The 13,171-nt window shown below is 44.9% G+C and overlaps 1 protein-coding gene across 5 annotated transcripts in view; it reads right to left on the bottom strand.

Moving 5' to 3' along the window:
• Positions 1 to 13,171, bottom strand: part of VPS8 (VPS8 subunit of CORVET complex) — a 76,842-nt gene that overhangs the window by 19,944 nt on the left and 43,727 nt on the right. For all 5 annotated transcript variants that reach the window (XM_062005771.1, XM_062005775.1, XM_062005774.1 and 2 more), the window contains 8 exons: positions 12,481 to 12,579; positions 11,085 to 11,174; positions 10,599 to 10,645; positions 4,592 to 4,733; positions 3,845 to 3,934; positions 3,412 to 3,454; positions 2,515 to 2,618; positions 1,204 to 1,282 (listed from right to left, as the gene is read on the bottom strand). In XM_062005771.1, the coding sequence (XP_061861755.1) occupies positions 1,204 to 1,282; positions 2,515 to 2,618; positions 3,412 to 3,454; positions 3,845 to 3,934; positions 4,592 to 4,733; positions 10,599 to 10,645; positions 11,085 to 11,174; positions 12,481 to 12,579 (694 nt within the window). The remainder of the gene's footprint in view (positions 1 to 1,203; positions 1,283 to 2,514; positions 2,619 to 3,411; positions 3,455 to 3,844; positions 3,935 to 4,591; positions 4,734 to 10,598; positions 10,646 to 11,084; positions 11,175 to 12,480; positions 12,580 to 13,171) is intronic.

Here is a 13,171-nt window from a genome sequence, read left to right as displayed (position 1 = left end):
GGCTTTTATGTGTTGGCTTCTGCACATGTTTTGCACTAAGCACACGCAGCTTTTTGTATGAGAGTGGATGCTGACAAGTTTTTGGTAGGTGCTGCCTCTCCCTGCCCCTCCCACAGCCTACCTGCAGGAAACATTCACATTCTGAGACTTATTTGTAGCACTGTCATTCACTTGTCCAACCACTTCCAAACCTCAGTTTGATTGCCTTGTCTGTCCCACAGACTCTTAAGACTTCCCAGCATTAAACTTTGCATGAAATTGTTCCTAGATCTCCAGTTCCCCACAGCGAGAGCCACTGCTGAGAATGCACAGACACAGCAATTCAGCTTCTCTGTGCTAGTTAAAGCAGTCTGGAAAGTATGCACATCAAGAACAAACCCAAAAGTGTTGTGCAGGATCCAAGTGTATCATCCTTTCATCACTTCTGGTGTCACTTCACGTGACTACTTCTCTACAGGCATTAGGCCCAAAAATGGAGTGGACATTCTGGAAAAGCTGAGTGGAGGGAAGAGGGGTGAGTTTTGGTTTTGGGTTACTGATCTTTGCAGGAGAGAGTCTAGATATAGGTAATAATGGTCACTGGAAGGAAACAGAGTGAGGATGGACAGCATGATCACCACCACAGTTCTCTGTAATCTGCTGTGATCCTTTAACCATACACAACCACAATCACTGTGGAGCACAGGGCTGGAACAGACCAAAGGATATTATTCTCTCCCAAAACCACAGTGTCTAGACCCCTTTGTAACTAGTTTCAAGTCTCCCATAAAGAGAGGAGCCTCAGGATGTGCTGCTGACACCCACAACAGCCTCAGGGCACCCGAACTGGAGCAGAGAGTTAGCTGCTGTGTTCAGGTTCTACTGACTTCATACACCAAAGCCAGGTGCAAGTGTACAAAAAGGCAAGGCATGGATGATGACAGTGGACTGTCAGAAGTTCCCAAAGTGCAGACTGCAACCTACTTACAACCTAGAAAGCCTTTGTAGGCTGTGCACCTTGGTTTTTTCAAACAGACCATCCTCAATGGCACCAGCTTATTAGTGAGGGCTGTGGTAGGGTCTCCTTCCCCTCAGGACTGAAAGAACAACAAGCACCTGACAGCTGCAGCCTACCAAACCTGAGCTCAGTCCTACAGCCACTGCAGTTTAGAGTAACAAATCTGCTTTTCTTCTCTTCATTCATTAGAGGAGGCAAATACTCACATTCGGAGTATGGACACTGTGAAGAACCAGACGATTTCTGTGGGGACATCATAGCTTCCAGCAAGGGAAACCAGAGGGCCTGAAACAGTAAGGCAGGAAAAATCAGTTAAGAACTCAGCAGTACTAAAAATGAGTTGTGACTAACGTCAGAGCCCATTCCCAAAGACTTGCTTCCACATTCTGAAGAACAGAACTACGTTCCTCAGGATTGCAATGGGACAAAACTGAAGCATAACCCCTGAGCAAAGCACTATGGGATCTGCCCTCAGCCTAGATTGCTTGTACCTGAGACCAACTGGGCTCTTAGAAGACCTTTGGCTCCTGTTGCTACCCATTCTCTGCTTTCATCTGTGACAAGCATCTACTTCTCCTTCATTCATTTCACAACTGCCTCTCCACGTAAGATGCAAACGCGCTGTGTAGCAGCTGCTTCCTGAATGGGCAGCACAGTAATCACATCCTAGCTGGAAAGAGGCATCCAAATTCTCCAGGTAGGATACAGGAGCTAGGAAAATTCACATCATATTGTACCTGGGAAGCTGTAATTGAAATGCCCCTATTAGGGCCTTAAGCACTCAGGGTGTGCATGGAGACCCTCCTTCAGTCACACACAGCAGCCACCTGTGGCACAATAAAATCATTTAAGGGAAGAAACCAAGCAGGCCATGCCATACACTGGACAGTGCTTGGAAGCAGTTACAAAACTCCTGACTTCCAGACAGGCCACCTCTTCAGACAAGGGATGAACGTTCTCAGTTTTGAGTTCAGATAACCCAAGTTGTGCCTAATCTCAGGAGTAAAGATGCCTTCCATGCCACTGACATGGGCCAAATGGAAATGCAACCTCAGCACAAGCAAATCCAGTTATCTCTGCAAGAGCTCAAGCAAGCTGTACTGTCTCCACTCCTCACAGACCAGGCTGACATGAAATTTAGGATGTGTGAATATATTCAGAGCAGCAATCTTCTGCAGCATCACCTTTGTGCCACCATAAACTGTCTCAGATCTTACTGTCCCTTTGTTAGTGTCTGATTGCCATTCAAGCCAAAATTTCAACTGGAGCTAAAAATGGTTCTCCACTACTGCTGTGCACTTTGTTTGGTGCCTCACCCTTACAACTGAGGATTCCTGTCTTGTGGGTCTAAAACTCGTACCACTGCAAGAAGAGCACAAGGCAGAAGAAACCAATGACTGCTCAAGACATATCAGTATCCAATAGATTGGGGAAAAAACAGAAGCATGTGAAGAGGAACCTTCAGGAGAATCAGAGGCCTTTGTTGATTTTAATGAATGTTTTTTTCATTGCCTTACCTCTTGCTGTTGCTGGTCCAAATTGTGTGAATTTCTCTGGCAAAGGGCAATTGTTTTCATTAAGGTATCCTCAATATTTTCTAGCAAGGAGAGGTCAGATAAGCCTAAGGTTTTGGGGAAGAAAAACCAAATAGCAATTATAAAAGCTATTAGATATGTTAACTCCCAACCATTCCCCAAAATTAAAATCATGCTGTTCATCTACAGTCTGTTCTCTACAGTAAGCAATTCCATTCTATAAACAGGGTGAGATTTTTTGGCACCTTTTGTGAATACCACAATAAATTGGGCATACAGAACAATTCATGTAATCAAATAAGGAAGTCCTAAGCTGTGCTTTAGGGTACAATTAAGTAACAAATACAGGCAGTGCATTTAATGAGGTGCCTGTGAACCCCTTGGCTAGTGAACAGTGCACCTGTGCATCTAGTCATCTTCTTGAAGCAGAACATTCTTATTTCTCTGAGAAGTTTGCTTCCAAAAAAGCTACTTGCAGATGTCTCTGATCACTGTTTATATATAATCCCAGCTGGAGGTCAGCAATGAGTTTGAATGGATAGGTTTAGATGTGGTTTGTGTCTAAGTTTCCTCTCCCTTTCCTTACTCTACGCCAGTAAGAGTTGCAATCAGAACAAGCTATCAGGGCAGCTGACCACACATGAAAATCCATGGCATTTTGTTTACTCTGATCTTGCTAGAGGTCAGAGTGACAGAGTGAGGAGGTGTCATCAGCACAACTGTCACAGTCACAGGAGTACCAACGTGAAAAGTGCCACTGCAGTGCCTAGAGACCTGAACCAGGATCTCATGATGCCAGGGGTCAGGCAGATGTGCACTTCACATCTTTGTGTTTCTCTCCTTTTAATAGAAAATGGAATTGAACTCGCTAACTCTTACTTTCATCCTCCTGCGTCAGCATCAGCAACTTGCTCTGCAACCGCTGAAACAGAAGAGACAACTCAGAACAGTCAACTTGCAGGATCCCAACAGAAGTGGTTTGAAAAGGTATGGTTACAAAGGCTTCTCCTCATTTTCTCCTCCAGTGTGACTAACATAGTGTAAGTGTCTTTCCAAATATGGAAAAGGGGAATTGAAAGACAATCTTTGATTAAGAGAACTGAATTTCAGCATCTGCTGTCTGCTGGCTATTGGAAGATATGCCAGAAAAATACAGTGGTTGTCTGAGCCTGCAGACAACTCAACAGATTGGTATTTGACAGAAGGTAAATGCTTCCATGGCTCCTAGTGGGAAACAAACTGAGAAGCCAATGCCAGTACCAACCCTTAACACGAGCCATCATGCCACATTCAGGATTCCAGTGTACTGTACCTCAAGCATAACCAAGAAGGCACCGTGGATATCTCCCTTCTTCTCCAGCAGATACAAAGAAGCTTCATGAAGCTGATGTTTCTGGGTTATCTGAGTTAAAAGGGAAAAAAGAGGCATCACCTGTCTTAGGAAATGTGCCAGGGTTTGTTTCCTCCACAGCAAAACGAGCCCTAGCAGGTCAGACAGGACTGTGTCTCCAGGTGCTCCCCCATCTGAGCAGTGCTCTTACTTTCCCCTACTACTGGCTACGTTGTGTTTATTTCTCAACAGCTTCTAGTATTGCCATCATCAGCATTAAAGTCTTCTTAAAACCCCCAATCAATGTATAAACAAAGAGCAAGGCCAGATTGTTTACATTTTCACAAAGGGAACAGTGTCTCTCCCAGTGCCAGTCAAATTTTGGCAGTGTTGCTGTCTAAAATCCCCAGGCCCATGATTTCACCTACCTTCAAGGCATTAATCAACAAGAGCACAGCCAATCTCTATTCTGCAGCTACTCAGTAGCCTCAGAGCACTGACAATGTTTTCCTTTTGAACCCTGAGACTAAACCCACACTCAGTATGTTAATAACAGCTAATCATGCTGCAGCAGAGCAGGTCTGCAGCTCAAGGGGACAGTGTTGGAAATGGATTGACAGAGTACACAGGACCTAACCCATAACCAAGAGAGAAGCAGTTTTACAGTACTTTACAAGAGGCAGGAGCTGATGTGAATGCTTCCCCTATCCTTACACAGGTCTTTCCTACCTGGATGGTTTCTTCCAGTCTGCAGCATTCCAGAACTTTAAGTGTGTCCAAAACCTGTTCTGGGTTGTACTGACACAACAGCTCAATGAACTGCTCAGTGATGCAGGGTGGTAAGTGTATCAGGTCTTGGTTAACACCTTCTCTGGAATATAAAAGGGACAGGAGACCTAAGTCAAACTCCAGCCCAGAACTGTGTAATATCCTTCACATAGAAGCTAAAAAAATGGTTCTAAGACTAAAGAAAATGATGCTGTTTCTCCTAGTTTCTGGTGCTGGAGATCTGTTAGTAGACATTTCATTTGTCCCACAACATATTCTACTGATGGCTCAGAATAAAAGACCTCTGTGAAGAAAGGTATCAGCACAGACACATCTTCCACTGCTCTGTGGCAAAGAGGTGTAATGAACTCACCCAATTTCTCCCATGAAACCTTATGGTGTCTGAGTGATCTTTCTAGGTGCTGATTACCCATTTGTCCTACAGATCTCTGCATGTGTTTGAAAAATACTTGGTGGCTTTTTGCTTATTACTCCTGAAATTCAGCTTTGGTTTCCTTCATTGCATTTTAATGTTTCACCTGCTACAGTGGGACCCTTTCACCTACCTCTCTGAGACATGAGCTCATGCTCCCTGTAGGGAAACATCCCCATTTTTATGTAGTTCCTCTTCTCAGAACTGGTGAATTGGGTTTTGCTCTTGCAGAGGCAATAACTCTGTGCAATTTATAGTCATTGGTAGAGCAGTTGGTCAGCTGGAAGGTTTTGAACCAGACCCTGCGTGTTGTTCAGCCAAAGGCTGCATCCTCTTGCTCAAGGGTTTGACAAGCAGCCACACTACAGAATCACATTCAGCTGGAACTAAAGATGTCAGCTCAATCCATGAAGGGAGGTGAAGTCTCCACCCTCTGCTGTGCTTCCTGCCCTTGTTGCCTCTCTGACCTGTCACAGGCAACACTCAGCAGTGCAGACTGGACACGTCCCCTCCTCTGGGTAGGAGACACCCAGATGGGGCAGCCTGGCCCAGGGCTTCCCTTCTGATTCTAGCCAAGGTAACTTCTGCAGGTGAAGCTCAGAGTACAGTTAAACTCATTTAATAAAGATGTCCCTGTACAAAGGATTTCTCCAGAAGCAGCTGCCAGCACTGCAGTGGATCCTGCAGTGGCCATTTTCTGATCCCTTGTCTTATTATTAAGTAAATTCTTCTAATGTGGAGGAAAGAAAACAGAGAACAGAACTACATTCAGTGCCCAGAACCATCCCCAAGTCCTGACTGTTTTCTATTGATCTTGTTAAAGAGCAACATGAAGCAGGAGATTTCAAAGAGTCAGGCAGAAAGGATGATTCCTAGAGACACTTCTAGAACCTGCAACCCTTTCAAATGAACAACAGGTCAGCACCAAGATTAAACTTCACGTGGCAGTTCTAGGATTGAAGCATCATGCAAAGAAACAAGTTTATCCTGTCTAGGAAATAGGCTCTTAAACCTGTTCTGAAGCTCCTGCTAGGAAAGAAAACAGATCCAAGGAGGTTTTCAGCTTTGTTACCTTTCTGAACAGAAATTCCTAATCAGGGGAAGACGTGCTGATGTGCAAAGCCCATGGCCATCACATGGAAAAGGTCTGATCTACAGTACCATCCTGTATTTCCTGGGAGCTGCAAGAGCTAACAGGATTGTTATCATCCAAGAAAGGCCAGGAGAACACTGTGCCCCCAGTAAGCCCAAAGCAGCTTACTGTGATTAATGTCAATCACTTGATTATAAATGATGATTTGTGCAGAAATGAAATCCTCAGATGGGTGCTGCTCACAGCACCAGAGAATGGACACAGTGGTACAAGAACTGCTATGCAAACTCCTGTGACATCAAATAAGGAACAGACTTTTGAAGGACCAATCAAGAACCTTAAATTCTGCCTGTCTGCACTCACCATCCTCCCCTCCCACAACACACTCCCTATAAACTCCCCCAGTGCCTGTAAGGGAGTGAGTATTCTACTCATTTGTGACTAGACTAAAATAAAGCAGCACTTCTGATACATTTTTAGTACAAGAACAAACTTCTAGTTTGGAAATAACTCTGACACACAGTATTCATGACTTCATGAGCAAACCAACTTTTTCCTTAACCATTTCACTCAAGAAGTGGGAAGAGAGAATGGAAAAGCAGCTGATCATGTCAACAACCAAGCAACAGTCTTGAGACTTGCAGGTCCTGCTCAGCTCCATGGGATTATGTCCATCTTCACTATGAGCATACCAGACATCTCCTCTGTCACACTCCACATGCTCCTTCCTAAAAGGAAGGGAGAACCACTGGTCTCTCATGAAACCTGGCATAAGTGAGCCTTGCAAGCATTACAGAGAGGTGGTCAGCAAGACTGAAACAGACCCTCAGATACCTGTCAATACACTTACAGGCCCCAAACACTGTGTTGCTAGATAATATTGTTGGTATAAGACACAAACACATACTGCAAACAGATGTGCTTCACTGCATTGGGGTTTTTAGAGGAAAAAACCCTTTAAAATGGCAGTGTAGCAAAGGCTGTGACAGCTGAGCAAGGCACAGCTACACTGTTTTCTGTGGCTGCTTGTAAAACACAAACATAAGGACATTTGGCTTTCATTTCCCTGGGCAATTTCTGTTAACCCTGTTTCTTCTCTTCCCCCTCCCACCTCCTTTAAAATAAATCTCTAGCTAAATTAAATGGGCCAAATTAATCCCTAATGCAATTCCACCAACTAGGATTGTTATACTAGCACGATGAGTCCTGGCCCCACATGACCAAGCAATCATTTGTATTTGAGACATTAAAAGCTCGTTTACTGCTCTAAGAGTATTTATTTTAATAAGAATTTTGCTCAAAAAAAAGGCATATAAACATTTAGACTCACTGAAGAGAGACAGATGCTTTCAGAAGCACCTAAGCACTGGTGTATGGATAGATGTACTAAAGAGTAGTGGTGTATCTGCAGATTAGGTCTTCAGAGCAAGATCTCTCCCTCCTTCCTCACCTCTCTCAGGATATAATTCAGCTCATTTCAATATGCCTTAGAAGCAGACAACCTCAGAGCACTGGAAAACAGACTGTAAGACCTTGAGCATGATTTAAAAAGTGCCTCCAGCAATCTGGGATCTCTACAGAATCCTTCCCACTGACAATGTAGTTTCATAACAATAGGTTAAGCCCTGGGGCTTCCAGACATCCTGCTGTACAGTCAGTTGCTGTCACACGTGAATCCAAAGCACTCAGTGGTATTTTGGTCATTTTTCTCTGTGTAACTGTGTGTGCTGGGTTTGTCTGGAGCCCTTTCTGGTAATGGGGAAGGAGCTGCAGTGGTGGCTCCTGTAAGAAGCTCTTCAAAGCTTTCCCAGGCTCTAGGTCAGGCTCACTTCTGGGACTAAGCTAGTTGGCACTGGGATCACTTTTTGAGGTGAAGAAGCTGGAAGAGGAGGGGTTGGTGGTGGTGGAAGGAGGTGGATGAGAGACCATATAGACCCCAAGGTCAGTGAAGAGAGGAGGAGGTGTGTTAGAGCAGAGAAGCCCCTGCAACCCATGCTTAGTGAGTATTCTGTCTGTGGTTTATGTCCATTACCTGAGGTGCACCTCACTGCACAGAATTAGCAGACTTTGGAACACAAGGGGGAAAGGAACTGTACATAAACCACTCCAAGGGACAGAAGGCATGAGGAGACAAGCCATGTGGGCTCATGCACTTTGCTGAACATCAGCCTTGGAGGGAAAAGCAGAGATCTTCTAAAGATCAGATGCAGAAAGTTGCTTCTTATCGCTGGTTTGAACACATCACGTGTTGCACTGATTAGAAGATAACTGCAGGAGAAAGGGTTGTGTTCAGCTCTAATTATGGTGGAGTTAAATTGGATCTGTTTATTACTCAGAGACTGTGGCAGCCACTCGATGCTGAAGATGAACAGCCAGGTTAATTGCTGCCTTCATTGGGTCTCGCTTGCTGCAAGTGATCTCACAGCATAAACAAAGTCCCACTTAACATTCAGCTGGGTATCATCTCTGTTTAACTAGTCCATCTTTTTTACACAATTATTCATTTATTAACTATATAATCTAATTTCTCTTCTGTAAAACCCAATCAAGATATTCTCTGGGCAATAATTCTCACTTTAACCTCTATGAAAACAATGTTTGGAAGTTACAACCAAACCCTTCCCTAGAACCTGAGGGTGTGTTAACGTCTGCCAGTCAGCTAGAAAATGCACACAGCTCTGTGGTTACAGGGGATTTGAAGGAGTCTAGACTGATTTATGGAAGCAAACTGCCCTCTTTAGAGAGGTCACAGCAGTGATAGTTGTTATTTGTCGACAAAACAGAACTTGGACTGGAGAAAGGCCAAAGTCACTCGTCTTCAAAAAGGGCAGGAAGAACGACCCAGGGAACCCCAGGCCAGTCAGTCTCACCTCCATCCCTGGAAAGGTGATGGATTGACTCATCCTGTCATCACTAAACATGTGAAGGAAAAGGTGGTTATCAGGGGGGGTCAACATGGATTCACCAAGGGGAAATCCTATTTGACCTGCCTGATGCCTTCTATGAGTGCATCACTCATAGATGGATGAGGGGAGAGCAGCAGATGGCATCTACCTTGACTTCAGCAAGGCTTTTGACACTGTCTCCCACAGCATCCTCATCAGAAAGCTCAGGCAGTGTGGATTTTCCTTTCATACAAGGAAAGGCTGTGGGAACTGAGGCTGTTTAGTCTGGAGAAGAGGAGACTGAGGGGAGATCTTATTAATATTTACAAATATCTAAAGGGTGGGTGTCAGGAGGTTGGGGCAGCACTTTTTTCTACAGTATCTAGCAACAGGACAAGGGGTGATGGGATGAAGCTGGAGCACAAAAAGTTCCACTTAAACATAAGAAAAAGCTGTTTGAGTGTTTGAGTGAGGGAGCCCTGGCACAGGCTGCCCAGGGAGGGTGTGGAGGCTCCTTCCTTGGGGGTCTGCAAGACCTGCCTGGACACGTTCCTATGCAACCTGATCCAGGTGACCCTGCTTCTGCAGAGGGGTTACACTAGATGATCTCTAAAGGTCCCTTCCAACCCCTACCATTCTGTGATTCTATCAAGTTAACTCCTTCCACCTCAACATGGCTGTAAAACCGAGGAAACAGCAAAATGTGTCTTTCTTTTTTAACTTACATCCTTACAAAACACAACAAGTGATTCATTCCAGGTTCCTGCTTCCACAACATGCTTTTTATTCCACTTCCATGAGAACTGAAACACTGACACTTGACTTCAGATAACATTACCTTTTTGTACCACTCCTCCTCCTCCTCATAAAGCACAATTAATTTGTAGCTGGTTGATGAAACAAGATCTCTCCTTCAATTGCATTAACAATTGCTTGAAGGCAACTGGAGGCGTGTATATATATAAAATCTTACTAAATAAATAAATAAAAGCAAGGTCTTGTAGCATTTGAAACTGATTCAGCAGAAAGAGAACACTCAGTGCTGAAATGCCACAAGAACCAGAGCAGATGGAGCAAGCAAGCACTTAGAAGTTTGCAGTGAAATATGGCAGCAACTCTGAAACCAGAGAGAAATCAAATACTCCAACAGACCAAAACATTTGTCTGCTTATGTTAAACTTGTGCACCCTGGTCAAGTAATCAGGCCAGTGGGCTGGGAACAGAAGCTGCCATTTCAGTCTCAGGGTAAGCATTTCACAGACTTCCCCAAGCAGCTGCCACAGCAATGCCCAAACTCCCACACCAGCGTGGGGGAGGCATTGCATTGCACATCTTGGATCCCACACCACTTCCCAGTTAGGAAGCTGGCAAGGGCTTCCCAGAACACTGTTATTTCTGGGCTCTCCTTCTCAGTTTTGGGCAGTTTGAAGAGCAAGTGACCTTTTCTAAGCCCTGGGCTTGGCTGCAGGCTGCCTGTTGACACACTGCTTCAAGGGGATTTATTTTAACCCATGTTTTCCAGACACAGTTTGGAAATGGTCCCATTTTCTTACATACCTGGGATCAAGGAGACTCTTCAGAAACTGGAAAAGTAAGAATGGGTCCTGGACAACAGGAGGAGACATACTGTTACTATTTTAAAGAATGTGCTGTAAACCAGTGATTCCTGAACTACATCCACTGGAGAAAACACTGTTCACAGCTGGTGCCTGCTGAAGACATTTGTTTAGGCACTTGTGTCAATACTCAGAGGATGCCTTTGCTGCCCACAGCTCTGTCTGGTGGGTGAGCACAGAGCACTGAACTCCAAGCTAGAACTGCATTAGCAGGTGATGCATCAGCAACTCACAGACGGTGTATTTTTAAGGCCAGAACTCCACAAACAGGCCAAACACTTTAAATGTAGCAATTCCTGCAGCTGAGGAGCTATTTTTCTTCTGTTTATGACCCAGTAACAACTAAGCACTCCCCTCAGCAATCACTTACAAGAATGACAAGCCCACTGTAACGAAGCAGCAGCGGCACTCGAGTTGGACGCTTTACCTGAAGGTTTGTGATGATGCTCTCGATCTGCTCGTTGAAGTGAATGGCCACCAGGTCAGCTGCTTTACAGGGGCTCAGCAACAGCAGCTCCTTTGGAGAGGGAAACACAGCACAGAGAATTACTTCTCATTTTGTAGGCAGTGTGATTATGCAATGCCACCAAGTCCATTCACGCTGTAACTGCATCTTTACTGCAAAGCTTTCACCTGGGCTTCAATGAATGCCATCACACTAAAAGTGATGCTGAAAAAACAATTAGGAGGAAGAGTAGTTTTTAAAAAGGCATTTTTTGAAAGCAGATGATTTTCCTACACAGCAGGACTTGTAGGAACAAGACCATATCTCAGTCCTGAGGCAAGGAAATTCTTCATCAGGTTTTCTGACAACTGCTTCTTACCCTCTGCCAAGACACTCCTAGTGCCAACTGTGAGCCAGCAGCAGAGAGGAAAGCAAGCCCTCAGCTGACTCGAAGGAATTTCTCAGTCAAATGGAAAGGATGTTTAAGTAGCTTAAACTGAATGGAAACAGAGCAATACTGGAAACCAGGAGACCAAGGAAGCCAGCTTGAATCTAAGAGATGCACTTACATTAATGGATGAGAATACTAAATCTTCAAGTCAGAGCTCTCTAAACAGTTGTGATTCAACATGGTGACACTTTCCTTACAGGATAGCACCAGATAGATCCAAGAGGAGTTAGAAGCAGCTGGCTGTACTATGATCATAGAATGGTAGGGGTTGGAAGGGACCTTTAGAGATCATCTAATCCAACCCCCTGCAGAAGCAGGGTCACCTAGATCAGGTCACACAGGAATGTGTCCAGGTGGGTCTTGAACACCTCCAAGGAAGGAGCCTCCACACCCTCCCTGTGCAGCCTGGGCCAGGGCTCCCTCACTCAAACACTGAAATAGGTTTTTCTGATGTTTAAATGGAACTTTTTGTGTTCCAGCTTCATCCCATCACCCCTTGTCCTGTTGCTAGATACCATAGAAAAAAGGGATGTCCCAACCTCCTGACACCTGCCATTTAGATATTTGTAAACATTAATGAGATCTCCCCTCAGTCTCCTCTTCTCCAGACTAAACAGCCCCAGTTCCCGCAGCCTTTCCTCATAAGAAAGATGTTCCAGTCTCCTGATCATCTTGATGTCCGTGCACTGGCCTCTCTCCAGCAGTTCCCTGTCCCTCTTGAGCTGAGGAGCCCAGAACTGGACACAGGACTCCAGATGAGGCCTCACCAGGGCAGAGTAGACAAGAACCTCCCTTGACCTGCTGCCCACACTCTTCTTGATGCATCCCAGGCTGCCATTGGCTTCTTGGCCACGAGGGCACATTGCTGGCTCATGGTCAGTTCATTATCAACCATGATATCAACCATGAATTTAGGAGACACTGTACCTCTATGTGTTCCAAAGCTTTGTGCCACACCAGCTGCTTCTCCTCAGCACTGTAGCCAGGCATGGACAGGATGTTGTGAATGTAGTTGAAAACTTCTTCCTGTGAAGCATAAACCCATAAATGGTACAGTGTGTTCTGCAGCACTCCTAATAGCATTAGCTTTTGGTAAGGGAGAGCATTTCAAGCAGTTTTAGGATGACCTCAGGGCTAGTCCTCCCTTAGTATGTCAAGGTATGTTATTTGCAGGTGAGATTGTACATCCTTAAACAATTCCTGAAGAACTGCCAGAAAAAACACCACACAAAAGGGAATGGAATGGATGCTAAACGTGGTGAGCACTGAGGACAAAGAAAATTGCTCTTCCACTATTAGAAACATCTTCCTCTTGCTCACATCACCTTTTAGCTAGGAGCATAGGCAGAGAAATGAACACTCCAGCAGAGAGCAGGTCAGTTTTCCCAGCGTACTCCTGAGCTCCTCTTCAACCTTAGCCTTCCCATGCCCTTCTCCTGCCCTGTCCTCAGTTCACATGCTCTCCTGTACTGTATTTTTTAACCATCTCACTACCACAACCTCTGAGTCCTTCACCCACACAACCTTTGGCATGGCAGTTTCACAGGGAGCTGGGTGAGATCATGTTTGCCAGACTCTCCTCCCAGTTTCTGCTGGTGGTAGGAAGGAGAACACCTCA

Source organism: Colius striatus, chromosome 12, assembly GCF_028858725.1.
Source record: "Colius striatus isolate bColStr4 chromosome 12, bColStr4.1.hap1, whole genome shotgun sequence".
Lineage (NCBI taxonomy): Eukaryota > Metazoa > Chordata > Aves > Coliiformes > Coliidae > Colius > Colius striatus.
This window is presented reverse-complemented; position numbering and strand designations above follow the sequence as displayed.